This window comes from Callorhinus ursinus, unplaced genomic scaffold (genome assembly GCF_003265705.2).
Source record: "Callorhinus ursinus isolate GAN/ISIS: 27379988/994484 unplaced genomic scaffold, GSC_fseal_2.0 scaffold61, whole genome shotgun sequence".
Lineage (NCBI taxonomy): Eukaryota > Metazoa > Chordata > Mammalia > Carnivora > Otariidae > Callorhinus > Callorhinus ursinus.
This window is the reverse complement of record NW_027397123.1, coordinates 4,500,455-4,515,368: the sequence shown is the minus strand read 5'-3', so window position 1 is coordinate 4,515,368 and position 14,914 is coordinate 4,500,455. Positions and strand designations below refer to the sequence as shown.

The 14,914-nt window shown below is 45.0% G+C and overlaps 1 protein-coding gene across 1 annotated transcript; it reads right to left on the bottom strand.

Annotated features, from left to right (window-relative positions):
- Nucleotides 1-6,960: 6,960 nt before the first annotated feature.
- On the bottom strand, nt 6,961-14,274 carry ZNF792 (zinc finger protein 792). The gene is made up of 4 exons (XM_025854467.2): nt 13,940-14,274; nt 11,352-11,478; nt 10,763-10,885; nt 6,961-10,123 (listed from the first exon to the last, which is right to left on the bottom strand). Exons 1-4 carry the CDS (start codon nt 13,979-13,981, stop codon nt 8,523-8,525), a joined length of 1,893 nt encoding a protein of 630 aa, XP_025710252.1. The 5' UTR covers nt 13,982-14,274; the 3' UTR covers nt 6,961-8,522.
- Nucleotides 14,275-14,914: the final 640 nt, after the last annotated feature.

Below are 14,914 nucleotides of genomic sequence, written 5' to 3'. Positions count from 1 at the left end.
TCAGCTTGCCCAGATGTGAGACACAAGAGGAAGAAAAGCCTTTTACCTTAAACAAAAATGAACTTAAAATAGATCACAGACTGAAACAAAATGTAAAAGTACAAAATATTTAGAAGGAAATATAAGAGGAAATTGTCAGGATTGAAGGCTAAGTGAACTATAAGGAAACATTAAACAAACAAAAGTATTGAGAAAAGGATCTGTTTCCACATTTAAAAAACAAGAAAAGAAGAAGCATCTGGCTGGTTCAGTCAGTAGAGCATGTGACTCTTGACTCGGTTGTAAGTTCAAGCCCCATGCTGCGTGTTAAGTTTACTTTAAATAAATCTTAAAAATAAAGTAAAATGAAAACTAGGAAAAGAAAAGCAAAAAAACTGCAAAATAATAAAAATCTAAATGGAAATCAGTGAAGTAAACAGACTATAAAGTCAGTAAAACCAAAAGCCTTATGAATAATAAAATAGATAAGCCTCTAGCTAAGATTTATCACATTAAAAAAGAAAACACACCAATTACCAATATCAGGAATTAGAAAGAAGACATCACTACAGATTATACAAATATTGAAAGGGAATAAGGGAAAATTATGAACCTATCTATACCAATAAATGGACAACTTAAATGAAATGGACAAATTCCTTTAAAGGCATAAATGACTGAAGTTTACATAATAAAAAATAGGTAATCTGGGTAGCCCTATATCTATTAAGTTAAATTTGGAATTAGAAACCTTTGCATAAAGTTATTTACATCTTGCATCTCTATGATGGATATAGAATACAATGGTGTACTACTAAACACAGTTTCCCAACTTCCCATTCAGGGACAGCATTCATAGCTTGAAAATGGCTGCATGGTAAACACTATAGCTCAAAGCTTGACTTATTGTTTTATTAGCTGTGAAGATTTAAGAAAGTAGACATCACGTTAATAATTCAAAGTGTATTGTGTCTATAGTTTTCCATTGGGAACAACATAAAATTTTGAGGAAATATTTTCAGTATTCAAATTTATTACCCCATTAAGTAAATAAGTTACAACATCATTGATAAATGACTGAAGTTCCAACAAAGTTCTTTGCTGTTTCATTGTATTCTTGTTAATGAAAATAGAAATATTAACCAACATTTATTTCAAAAGAAGGCAAAAGATATGAAAGGACATTTTACCAAAGATATGTGGGTGGTAAATAACATTTTAAAAATGCTCAAGGTCATGAGTCATTAGATAAATGCAAGGTAAAGCCACGTGAGGATCTACTACTACCTATCTGTTAAAATGACAAACATTAAAAACATTGATCATAGCAATTGTTGGCTAGTATACGGAAGAACTGGAACTCATTCACTGCTGGGGGAAAGTAACATGGTATAAGTACTTTAGAACACAATTTGTCTGTTTCCAAAAATTTAAATATTTCTCTGCCCTGTGACAAAGATACTGTACTCCTAGATATTATCACAAGGGAAATGAAAGCATAGACCCATATGAAGACCTGTATATTCATGGTCATAGCTTAATTTGTAATAGCTAAAAACCCATGCCATTTAACATATTAAAAGGTTAAAAAATTATAGTGCATTTGAATAAGGATTCTGGGAAGGTAGTAGATAGGAAGCACTAGAAAGTAATCTCCCTACCCTGACAACAATTGTACTGGCAGAATGTGTCTACTGTAATTATTTTGGAACTCTGGGGTCCATTCAAAGGCTTACAACTTCCAGTGGAAGGCTTAAACAGTAGTAAATTACAGTTAATTTGGGTTAGTGTCAGTCCTTAGCACTGTAGCCGTTCCCATCCCTTATCCCCTTGCCCTGTGGTAGGCAGCTATGTGTTTGTCCCTGGAGCAGCATGCATGCAATTTTTGGGAGCCTGGGTAGGACCCCACTCCAAATATTGAGGATCTGTGCTCTAACCTGATTGCAGAGGTGAAATCACAGTAGCGGGCAGCCATTTGTGCAACCCTTATCCAATTGTTGCAAGCCCCTCCCTCTCTGGCAGAGTGACTTTCAGGGAATTTAGGTACCAGCACATTTTTTTCCCCTTCATTTTTCTTTCTCTCCTTTTGGGAGCCAAATATTTAGGATTAAGACATTCCAAAGCAATCATATATACAGGAGAATTTTAAAATTCAAGGCACAGGCTCAGAAAAGACCTGAGATACACCATAGGCTGTTCCCCAGCAGAGACAATCTATGACAATTAAATTTTAAAAATTAAAAATGGCAAACCCTGGGGAAAGATGAAGAATCTGATTTTCAGAGTTAACACATTATTAAATTTAAATTGTCCAGTGTTAAAAAAAAAAAGAAAGAAATCACAAGGCATATAAGGAAATGGGAAAGTATGGCCCATTCAGAGGAAAAAAAAAATCAGAAATCTTAAAAAGACCTGATGGCAGCTCTACTAGACAAAGACTTTAAAACTATCTTACAGATGATCAAATAACTAAAGTAAGATGTGGAGAAGGCAAGAAAATAATGTATGAACAAAATGGAAATGTCACACAAGACATAGGAAACATAAAAAGAAAAAAAAAATTCTGTTGCTAAAATTACCATAACTGAAATGAAAAATTTGCTAGAGGGATTTAAAAGCAGATGTGAGAATACAGACGAATCAGTGAACTTCAAGACAGGAAAATCAAAAGAAAAAAGATTGAAGAAGTCAACAGAATATAAAGCACCTCTGGAACACCTTCAAGAGGAACAATACACATGTGTGAATCCCAGGAGATGAGAGAAAGGAGAAGAGAGATAACTTGAAGAATTAACTACCCCAATTTGATGAAATACATGAATATAAGCATCCAAGAAGCTCAATGAACTCCTAGAAGGATAAATTCAAAGAGGCCCAAATCAAGACAAATTACAATCTGTCGAAAGACAAAGAGAAATTTGAAAGGAACAAGAGAGGTGACTTGTTGCATACAAAGGATACTCAATAAGATTATCCACAGATTCTTCATCAGAATCCTTAGAAGCCAGAAGGCAATGGGCTGGTATGTTAAAAGTACTGAAAGAAAAGAAAATGGTAACCAAGCATTGTATACCTGGCAAAACTGTCTTTCAAAAGTAAGGGAGAAATTAATTCCCAGATAAACAAAATCCAAGGAAGTTTGTTACCACTAGACCTGCCCAGCAAGAAATGCTAAAGGGAGTCCTTCCACTTGAAATCAAAGGGCATTGGACTAATTCTAAGCCATATGAAGGAATAAAGATCACTTGTAAAGATAAATACATGGACAATTTTAAAAACTACTATTATTGTAACTTTGGTTTATAACTCCATTTTAAAATTTCTACATGATTTAAAAAGCTCGTGTTTTCTTAAAAAGCTTGTACATCTTTAAGAACAATTATTAGCCTATGTTTTGGACATAAAATGTATAAAAATGTAATTGTGATATCAGTAACTGAAAGAGTTGGGAATGGAATTACATAGGAGCAGAGTTTTTGTATGGTATTGAAGTTAGGTTGATATAAATTCAAATTAGAGTGTTAATAATTTTTGAATGTTCAACATAATCTCTATGGTAACCACAAAGAAAATAGCTATAGAATATACACAAAAGGAAATGAGAAGGGAATTAAAGCATTTTACATTAAAAAAAAGTAATATAGGAAATGGATGACAGAAAAGCCATATAGAAAACAAATAGCAAAATCACAGAAGTAAATCCTTCATCAGTAATTACTTCAAATGTAAATGGATTAAACTCTCCAATCAAAAGAGAGACTGACAGAATGGATGTTTAAAATATTATCCCACTATATGCTGTCCACAGAGACTAACTTTACAGCCAAAGACACAAGAAGGTTGAAAGTGAAGATGGAAAAACATTTCATGCAAATAAGTTTCCATACGAAAAAAGTTACAACACAAATTTGGACATTTTTATATCACAATAAAAGGTTTTATACAGCAAGAAGGTGTAACAATTGTAAACATTTGTGAAACTAATAACAGACCAAGAAAATATATGATTCAAAAATTGACAGGAAGAAAGAATTTTACAATAGTTGGAGACTTCAATACCCTGCTCTCAATAATGGAAAAAAGTCATTAAGGAAATAAAGGTCTTGAACAATACAATAAACCAATCAGAACTAACAGAAATGTACACAATACTCTAACCACCACCAACAGAAAACATTGTTCTCAGGTGCACATAGGACATTTCTATGATAGACCACATTAGGTCACAGATTAAGGCTTAACAGGTTTTAAAAGATATTATGCAAACTATTTTCTCTAATCTCAACAGGATGAAGTTAGAAATTGATGAAAGGCAAATTGGAAAATTCACAAATTTGTGGAAATTAAATAACACATGCTTAAACAATCAATGAAACAAAGGAGAAATCACAAGGAATATTAGAAAATACCCAAGATGAAAGAAAACAAAAACACAGGGCACCTGGGTGTCTCAGTCAATTAAGTGACCGACTCTTGATTTTGGCTCGTCATGATCTCAGAATCATGAGATCAATCCCCAGGTCAAGCTTTATGCTCAAAGCAGAGTCTGCTTAAGATTCTCCCCCTCTCCCTCTGGGCCTCCCCCTCCTGCTCACATGGGCGCATGCATGCTCTCTCTCAAAAAAAAAAAAAAAAAAAAGGAAGAAGAAAGGAAGGAAGGAGGGAGGGAGAGAGGAAAGAAGGAAGGAAGAAAGGAAGTAAAGATAGAAAGAAAAGAAAGGAAGGAAGGAAGAAAACAAAAACAACATACCAAAATTTATGAGATGTAGCAAAAGCTGTATGGAGGAAGCTTATATTAAAAAAGACAGATGTTAAATCAACAACCTTACTTTGCAACTTAAAGAACTAGAAAGAGAACTAAACCAAGAGCTAGAAAAAGTTAAGAAATACTAAAGATGGGGTGCCTGGGTGGCTCAGTTGTTAAGCGTCTGCCTTCGGCTCAGGTCATGATCTCAGGGTCCTGGGATCGAGCCCTGCATCGGGCTCCGTGCTCCACAGGAAGCCTGCTTCTCCCTCTCCTACTCCCTCTGCTTGTGTTCCCTCTCTCACACCGTGTCTCTTTCTGTCAAATAAATAAAATCTTTAAAAAATATATACTAAAGACTAGAGATTTAAAAAATAGAGAATAGAAAAACAGGAGAAAAATCAACAAATCCAGAAGATGGTTCTTCAAAAAGTTGAACAAAATTGACCAACCTTTAGCTAGAGTGACTAAAAGAAGAAAGAAGACTCAAATTACTGGAATCAGAAATATAAGTGGGGGCATTACTACCAATTCTACAGAAATAAAAAGGATTACAAGAGTACTATGAAGAACTGTACACACAAAAAATGGAACCTAGATGAAATAGACTAATCCTTAGAAACACAAATCCTATCAAGACTGAATCATGAAGAGAATATCTGAATAAACTTATAATTAGTAAGTATAATGAATAAACAACCAAAAACCTCCTCACAACAAAGCTCTGGACCCAGTGACTTTATTGGTGAATTCTACACATTAAAGAAATAGCACTAATCTTTGTTAAGATTTTCCAAAAACTTGAAGAGAACAATTCCTAATTCATTTGCCCTGATACCAAAGCCAGAAAATGATAGTATAAGAAAAGGGCAGACCAATATCACATATGAACATGGGTGCAAATATCTTTAACAAAATACTAGCAAACAGAATTTAGCAGCACACTGAAAGGATTATACACCATGTTTAAGTGGGATTTATTCTTGGAATGCAAGGAAGTTTCAACATATGAAAATCAATCAGTATAATACACCACATTAACAGAAGGAAAAAACATAGGACCCTATCAATGTATGGGGAAAAAAAAGCATTCGACAAAATCCAACACCCTTTCATGATAAAAACACTCAACAAGGTAGGATGGAAGGAAACCACTTCATATATATCAGGATAGATACTATTAAAACATCTTTTAGATTTTTTAAAAAGATAAAACAAGTGTTGGTGAGGGATGTGGAAAAATCAGAACCCATGTATACTGTTGGTAGGAATATAAAGTGATAGAGCAACTGTGGAAAACAGTATGGAGGTTCCTCAAAAAATTAAAAATATAATTACCATATGAGCCAGTAATTCCACTTCCAGATATATCTATAAAGAAAGCAAGGGGGCACCTGGGTGTCTCAGTTGGTTAGCTGTCTGCCTTCAGCTCAGGTCATGATCCCAGAGTCCCAGGATTGAGCCCCACATCGGGCTCCCTGCTCAGCAGGGAGTCGGCTTCTCCCTCTGCCCCTCAGCCTACTCATGCTCTCTCTTGCTTGCTCTCTCTCAAATAAAATCTTAAAAAAAAAAAAAGAATAGAAAGCAAGGTCTCAAGGAGATATTTGTATACCCATGTTCATAGCTGCATGGTTCACAATAGCTAAAAGGTGGAAGTAAACCAAATATCCATTGACAGATGAATGAATAAGCAAAATATGGCATAAAAATACAATGGCATATTATTCAGCCATAAAAAGAAATTCTGACACATGGCATAAAACATGGATGAACCTTGAGGATATTATGCTAAGTGAAATAAACGACTCACAAAAAGACAAATACTAGATGACTCAATGCATATGAGGTACCTGAAGTAGTCAAATTCAGAGAGACAGAAAATAGAAGGGCAGTTTCCAGGGGCTTGGTGGGGGGGGTGCTTTGAAATTATTGTTTAATGGGTACAGACTTTTTGTTTTGCAAAATGAAAAGAGCTCGGGATGTGAATGGTGGTGATGGCTGTACAATATGAATGTACTTAATACCCCTGAACTATGCACTTAAAGATGGTTAAGACGGTAAATTTTATGTTATGTGTATTTTACCAGAGACTTTTTAATTTAAAAAATAAAGCATAAAAAATTGTGATGGATTCACTCAAGAGAGCACTAATCAACAGCAAAAGGAATGAACTGTTCATACATACAGCATGGATAATTCTCAAGATAATTACACTGTAAAAGAAAATAGACCAAAAATAGGGTGTAAATACTTTATGATTCCAGTTGTATAAAATTCTAAGAAAGGCAAACAAATCTGTAGTAAAAAGAAAAGAAAAAAGAAAAAAGGTAAATCATGGTTTTCTGGGAAGGCATGAGGGATAGTAAAGGGCACGAGGTAGCTTTGTGGGGGATGGATAGGTCCATTGTTATTGTCATGGTTCTGGTGTTGGTTCCCTGAGTGTATACATAACTGAAAAACTTCTCAAATTGTACACATCAAATATGTACAACTGTTGCATGACAATTATATCTCAACAAAGCATTTAAATAAATTGTTGCACATAAAAATCTGATCTCCGATTCATTTTAGAAAATTAGATTTGGCAACCCTACATTGACTCTCTTCTCTGTCTTGGCAGCAAAAATGGCTGGCTATGTGACAAATGCTACATCCCTGGAGTACAGGATCTACCTTCTCTCAGCCCCCATTCTCCTGCCAATGCAGCAATGGCTGTGGCACGAATAGTGCAGAGAGACTTAGTACCCACAAAACCTTTAGATTTTTGCTTTGTCAGTGACCTGAGTCATAGGACAGAGGTCTGGAGGTCCTGAGAATTTCTGCAAAGCCTGAATTCTGCACAGTCACATTCAAAGGAACATTTGTGGATGCACTTTTAGAACAGGTACATTCCCTTTAGTTTCCTGCAGACTCGTCTACTTCATTATCACCTCCAGTGTTTCCATACAAATTATGGTCTCAATTGGGCCCAGTAAGTCTTACAGTTAGGACACCTGTATACCAGATGCTAAACTTCAAGGCATATGGCTCCTTGGCAGGTACCAGGTAAACAGTGTCTGCTTAACAGTGCTGGATAACATGAGGCATCCCGTGGAAATGGGGCCCTATTCATGCTGCTCCCAGACACAGAGGAGGTTGTCACAATGCCCCGTCCTTAGGGTAATCTGTGGCTCACAAAAATTCATGCCATTCAGATCACGTTAGGCCCACAAAGTCCTACCATCTTCCCCAGGAAGCCTTGAGTAGCAACACAAAGGAGGCCAAATCTGGACTGAGAGCTATTCTCCACTATCCTGCTCTTTCTGAGGCAATACATTTGGAGACCCTTTTAGTTCGGTAGACCTTAACTGTGTTCTCAACCCACTTCACAGTGATCAGAACACATGGGATTAAAGGTGGCTTTATCAAGAAGGCAATGTAAAGTAGGTAGTTGTTGGGATGGGTAATGTAGAGTCTGGATAAATCCATCATGAGCATCATATGAGATCTTCCCTTGAAAGAAGGGAAACCTTCTCCAAAAGCCGCCAGGAGAACCCAGCTCAGCTCTTTACGGTCAAAGATGGGTCGTATCTACAGCTACATTGGTCACAGAAGGAGGGAAGGACATCTTCCTTTGGCCTCAGGCTACTCAGGATTCCCTCTTGGCAAAAGAGAAGAGGTCTGAACACAGGGACTGGCTGACACGTGCTCCTGGAGACCTGCCAGAGCTCAATGGCTTCTACCACAAACACAGTGACAAAGGTCTGGTAGAGTCCACGGTGAGAAAATGTTACTTTGTTCCAGAGACCTTCCAACATAACTAGCATTCATAGGGAATCTGCCCAGTGTGGACACTGGGATGAAGGAGGTTCAACCTCTGGCTGATGGCCCCCTTGTAAAGACTGTTCTCAGAGCTTATTTCCACTGCACATCGTTGTGCTGGAGGAGGGTGCACATTCTCTGCACTCCTTTCCCTAGTGTGAATTTTCTGGTGCCGGACGAGGGTAGGCCTCTGGCTAAAGGCTTTTCCACATTCGCCACACTTATATGGCCTGTCTGGTTTGTGAACCTTCTGGTGTTGCCTCAGATTAGACCTTTGTCTGAAGGTTTTCCCACATTCGAGGCACTCATAAGGCCGCTCACCGGTGTGAAGTCTCCGATGGTTATTGAGGCTGGAGCTTTGGTTAAAGAACTTCCCACATTCGGGGCACTGATAAGGCCGTTCACCAGTGTGAAGTCTCCGATGGCTATTGAGGCTGGAGCTCTGGCTAAACAATTTCCCACATTCGATGCACTCATAAGGCCGTTCCCCAGTGTGGACTCTCTGATGCTTCATGAGGTCGGAGCTCCGGCTGAAGGCTTTCCCACATTCGCTGCACCCGTAAGGCCGTTCACCAGTGTGGACTATCTGATGTTGGATGAGACTGGCGATGTGGCTGAAGAATTTCCCACATTCGTTGCACTTATAAGGTCTTTCTCCAGTGTGAACCCTCCAGTGCTTTATGAGGCTGGAGTTGCAGTTGAAAGACTTCCCACACTCACTGCACTCGTGAGCGCTTTTGCCCGTATGAACCCTCTTATGATGAATGAGGTTGGAGCGCTGGCTGAAGAACTTCCCACATTCGCTGCACTCGTAAGGCTTCTCTCCTGTGTGCACCCTCTTATGCTGAATGAGGTTGGAGCTTCGGCTAAAGAATTTCCCACAGTCACTGCACACGTGAGGGCTTTCCCCAGTGTGAACTCTCTGATGTTTAACGAGACTAGAGTGTTGGCTAAAGAACTTCCCACATTCGCAGCACTCATAAGGCTTTCCTCTATTGTGATCTCTCTGGTGCTGATAGAGGCCGGAAGCGTGGCTAAAGAATATCCCACATTTGTTGCACTCATAAGGCCTTTCTCCAGTGTGGGTTCTCTGGTGCTGAACAGGTGTGGGCTTGTCACTGAAAGCGTTCCCAAATTCACTGCACTTGTTATGGCTCTGCATGCCAGTGCTCCGGGGTGGCTCCTCCACTCTGTGAGCGACCTGATGCCACAGAAAGCAGGATGTGGCCGTCCCACCCACAAAGTCCTTCCCATCCTCCCTGACTGTGAAAGGTTCCTTTGATGTGTCATCTCTGCAGCTCTTCACAGGTGAGGCCCTGTCCTCATCCCTTCTGACAGGCTTGTCTATATTCTGCTGCATCTGATGCTGGTAAAGGTTTGCATTGGACTTGATCCCTCTCCCAGCCACCTCACACACGTCTGGTTTCTGCCTGGCATGTGTTGCCTGGTGTTCAGTCAGGTGCAAAATGTCTTTCAAGTGCAGGCCACACGTGTCACAGGAGTAGTCCTTCTGGTTGGACAGAGCCGCCTTGAGTTTCCTGTCCTGTGACACTCCTTCTGCAGACACTCTACGCTCACCCTCCATTCCACAGCAAAACCCTGAAAGCAGAGAAGTGCTGGTGAAGTTCCTAGGAACTCAGATGGAAGGAAGCAGCCCCGTGACAAATCATGCCTGACCCTGGCATGAGTCCTCAGGACTGCTGGCAAGAAGAGGAGCCTGAGGTCAGGGTAAGGATGTCTGCTCTGCACTACTGTGCCTGGCAAGGTCACAAACCAGGGAGGCCTTGCCAGGACCCAGGACACAAGGATGGGGCAGAGTCTTAGGCCGGAAGGCGGGGTTTCCAACTCATTTCTTTCTAAAGGCTTTCCAGCAGGGCCTTGGCCACTGCTAACACACGGGACCCTGTGCAGAACGGTGTGTCCAGGCCCAGGACAATCTGATTGCAACTGAGTGGCCGCTGTTTAAGGACTATGAAAGGGAATATGCACCTATAGTGCCATAGTAAGTGTAGGTCCACATTGGAGACAGTCACAGAGGGAGCTGTGGAAAGAGTGAGCCAGGGGCCGCAAGTCAGAGCAGAAATGACAAGTCGGCGATGTGTCAAGAATAGGAAAGGAAAGGTAGAAGAGAGATGTGGCCGTTGGCTTCGGCACCAAAACAATGATGAACATGAGAAAAACTGCAGGTGTGATTTGAAGACAGCAGTGATGTCACCTGTCCCTGCATCGCCTACTCACCAGAGATAGGTCCGCTGTACGCCCCTCTTGCCATGGCTGACGTCATATCCACCCTGTCAGGCACCCATGGCTCTGCCCCCATCTGCAGCTGGGCGACTATGTGAGACCTAAAGGAGGTAAGTCCTGAGGGAAAGACAGGGCAGGTAAGTGGCCAGCACCTGGCCAGGTGAACCACCTGATGACAGACCAGAGGAAAGAAAGTGAAATATTACAACAGGAACACACAGGGAGGTATAGCAGGAACATCCCAGTGGTCACAGCAAGTGGTAACCACATCAGGGCCAGGATTCCCAGCAGTCAGGCCCTAGGAAACGTTAGCTAAAGGACATGATCACCCAGGCAGAGAGTGGCCAAGCCAGCCGGGATCCACTGGGCTACCTGCAAGACTCCTCACTGCCGGCCCCTTCCCCACAATGCTTTGGGGCTGCTCAGGAAGAGGATGGGACATGCACTTGGCATGGGCCTGGAATGTGCAGCACATATCCTGGGAGAGTGGGGCAGGAAGCGGTGCCCATAGGTCTGGCCATGGGAAGGAAAAGGGGACAGGCAGAAACGGGCTCAGGAAACCCAGTGGGTGTGAAGGCCTTACCCAGCGAGGCTATAAGTGCAAAGTTCTCCAGCATCACGTCGCAATACAGGAGCCTCTGAGCCTCATCAAGGAGCCCCCACTCCTCCTGGGAGAAGTAAATGGTCACGTCCTCAAAGGTCACACAGCCCTGCCATGATGGGGACAGTTCATTTCAGGATCAGCTTCTCTCCTCAGGCCTCCCCATCTGTCCCCTGCTCCCCCTTCTCCCCAGCTTCCCAACTCAGAGGAGATCCCAGGCCCTGGCTTCACTGGTGTTTGCTCCGTTCTGTGCCTCACCTGACCTCTGTGTCAGTCCACAGCATCAACGGGCAGGTGGGCAGAGGGACACCACGGCCCAACCCCCTCCTCTGTGGGCCCCCTCCCATGTCACCAACATCATGCTTCCCACACACAGACATGGACTCAATCTTCTCCCTTAAGTGCCAGTACCAAGGCCCTGGGGCCAACAGCTCACACTCACTCCTATATGCATATCACTTCTTGGACTGCACCTTCCTCAGACTCTGGACCTCACCACTGCACCCCATTGTCACTGTACTCTCTCTCCATCCCAGCTCACATCATAGCCATTGCCACGGACCCTCACATGTCACTCTGCACACAACCTGCACAAAGTTCTTAGCAAATCCAACCATGATCCCATCCAGATCCTTGGATGGCTCCCACTGTCAAGGGCAACACCCGCCAGTGATCTGAAGGTCTCCCCGCCCAGCTCTTTCCTGGCTTCAATCTAAGCCACACAGAACCACAGAGATATCAGACACCCTTGGGCCTCTTCCTCTTCTATGTTGCACATGGGTTCTCCTATGCCCACCCACTCAGGGTCACCCACTCCCAGCTGACCCCATTTGCCCCGGAGCTAATTCCTCAGCCCAACTGAAAACCCCCGGCCTCATTAAGGGGCACCACAGACGCCTGCCGAGGATGCAGAGGGGTGAATAAGCACCAGTCCAGGGCTCGCTGTAATACTACCTCCATTACTACTGAGCCTCCCCATCCTTCCCATACCTACACCACCTGCTAGACCCCCTTCCCCACACAGCAACACCATCACCACCACAACCACTGCTCCTCCATCTCTGTCTTGATGATGCCAAACAAGCCAACCACGGTGTCCCACCAAGAGACCCCGTTCTCAGTTCCCAGGCCCTGCCTTCCTCTTTCTCTCTAACACCATTGCCGCCTTGACCTGAAGGTTCACCTTCTTGAACTGGACACACAACCACACCCTTGTCCACACACCAGATGCCACATTTTAGATGTTTTAACTGTGGAAAGACTAACCAAGTAAGAAAAACAAAGGCTATTTATACTGAGCTTGCAACAGCAAGGGAGGGAGCCTCTGTCGCTTATGCTTTGGCAGACTCAAAGCTTTATAGCAGAAAAGGGAAGGCTTCAGATGTGCCCTGACTGGGGGCTGCTGGCCCAGAGAAGCTGCAGGCAGGCTAACTAGAAGCGGGGCATCCTATGTGATCGGTTAGGGGTACATATTTGCTTTTCTCTGCCTGGGCCAAAGGTGGAAGTAGGAACAAATATTAGGGAAGCTGTGAGTTATTAATCCACCTCTGGTCATCTGGGGCCGCTTGTTACAGAAGTTACTGTTCCCGGATTGTCACTAGAGATAGCAATCTGGCTTCCTGTGAGTCTAATTTAAGCAGGCTAGCTTCCTGGGTTGTTTATTGTAGATAAAGAGGTTGGTTTCCTGGGCAGGTCCCTGCAGGTTGTGGGTAAGAATTCTATTTTTATATATGGTTTGGCCTTTGTCCCTTTGTGCATTTGGTCTCTCATAACCTTAACTATACCACCCCCAAACACCATAACCAGTGGCTAGCTGCCCACTCAACTCCATTCAGGGGTCTCTGGAACATCAGAGCTTAGCAGGGCCAAAACCTCACTTCTGCTTTTATACTGAAAATTCCTTAATACAACCAACTTCTCCAGCTCTGTCCCGCATCCATCCTTCCAGCTGCTGAAGCCAAAAACCATCCCTTCTCTTTCTCACCTTCCACATCAGAAAATCTGGTCAGCCTGACTTAAAAGCTGAATCCAGAATCCAATCACTTCTACTTCCAGCCACCTGCAGTACTCCCCTGAACTACTGCAATAGCGGACTCCCTGCCCTCCCTGCCTCCACCCTTACCCCAAGTCCGTTTTCCACTCTGTGTCCACGGGGAGCCTGTCAAGACCCGAGTCAGATAATCTTCCTCTTCTACTGGAAACCGTCTATGGCTCCCAACACCCTCAGAATAGAGGCCCAGCTCCTCAGCCCGCCATTCCGGGGCTCTCTGTCTCCCACCTGCTCTCCGAACACTCAGCTCAATCTCACCGCCAAGACTTTGCACACGCCGGTCCCTGTGCCTAGGAAACCCTTCCTCGCCTCCTGCCCCTAGATTTCGGAAATGAGAAGCGCTCTGTTATCATCTCCGGCCTGGATCCAGCACCCCAGGCTGGGCGTAGCTCCGCTCCAGCGCCCCCAGACTCAAAAGCCGAGGAGAGGTGGGAGAGGAGAGAACAGACAAGACCCACCTCCGCGGTCCGGGCGCCACGCACGAGGGCGTGGGGGTCGCGGTGGCTACTTGTGCACTCACCTGTGCCGGGTCCCTGAGTGGTGCCGCCGCCGCCGCCGCCATCGGTGCCCGGGCTCGCAGCGGAGCCGCCGGAGACGGGTCAGCCCCCGGTAACCCCCGGCTTCGCCTGGCCCCGGGCGCGGCGGGCCCTCGGGCCTCGGGCTCCCGGCTGGTGCAAGGGCGCGGGCCGCGGGCCGCGGGGCGGAGCAGGGTCCCAGCCCCCCGGTCTCGGCCCCCTAGCTCCGGAAAGGCCGGGGGACGCGGGCGTGCACACCCGGCCCGGACCGGGACTGGCAGACCTGGAATGCAGGAAGTTCCGGCCCGAAGCGCCGCCGCGCTCCCGGGCTGTCATTGGCCCCGCGACAGGCACGGACTACAGGTTCGGTCTTCCCCGCCGGCGTTTCCCGTCCCGCCCCCGGCCGCGCTGGAGGGCTGTGCTGGGGGCGGTGCTGGGGGGGGATGCCGGGGGGAGGCTGTGCGGGGGGGGGGCGCGGAGGTGGTGCTGGGAGGGTGGTGCTGGGTAGTGGGGTGAAGGGGGCGAGGTGCTGGGTGGGTGGTTCCGGGGGCTGTCGGTGCTGAGTGGGTGGGGGGCCATGCTGGGAGGGCGGTGCTGAGTGGTGGTCGTGGGGACAGTTCTGGGAGGTGGTGCTGGGAGGGCGGTGCCAGGTGGTGGTGCAAGGGGCGGTCATGGGCGGTGGTGCGACTAGGGAGGTGCTGGGAGGGAGTGCTGGGTGGTGGTGCGGGGGGCGGTGCTGGGAGGTGGTCCTGGGAGGGCGGTGCGAGGGCTCGGTGCTGCATTGTTGTGCGGCAGGGGGATGGTGCGAGGGGCGATGCTGGGAGGTGGTGGTGCAGAGGTGGCGGTGCTGGGGAAGTGCTGGTCGTGGTGCGGGGGCGGTCGTGTGGGGACGGCGCTGGTGGGCGGTGCTGGGGGCGGTGCTTGGGAAGTCGCGCAGGGGGCGGGGTGAGGGTGCGAGGGGGCGGTGCGAGGGCGGGGGA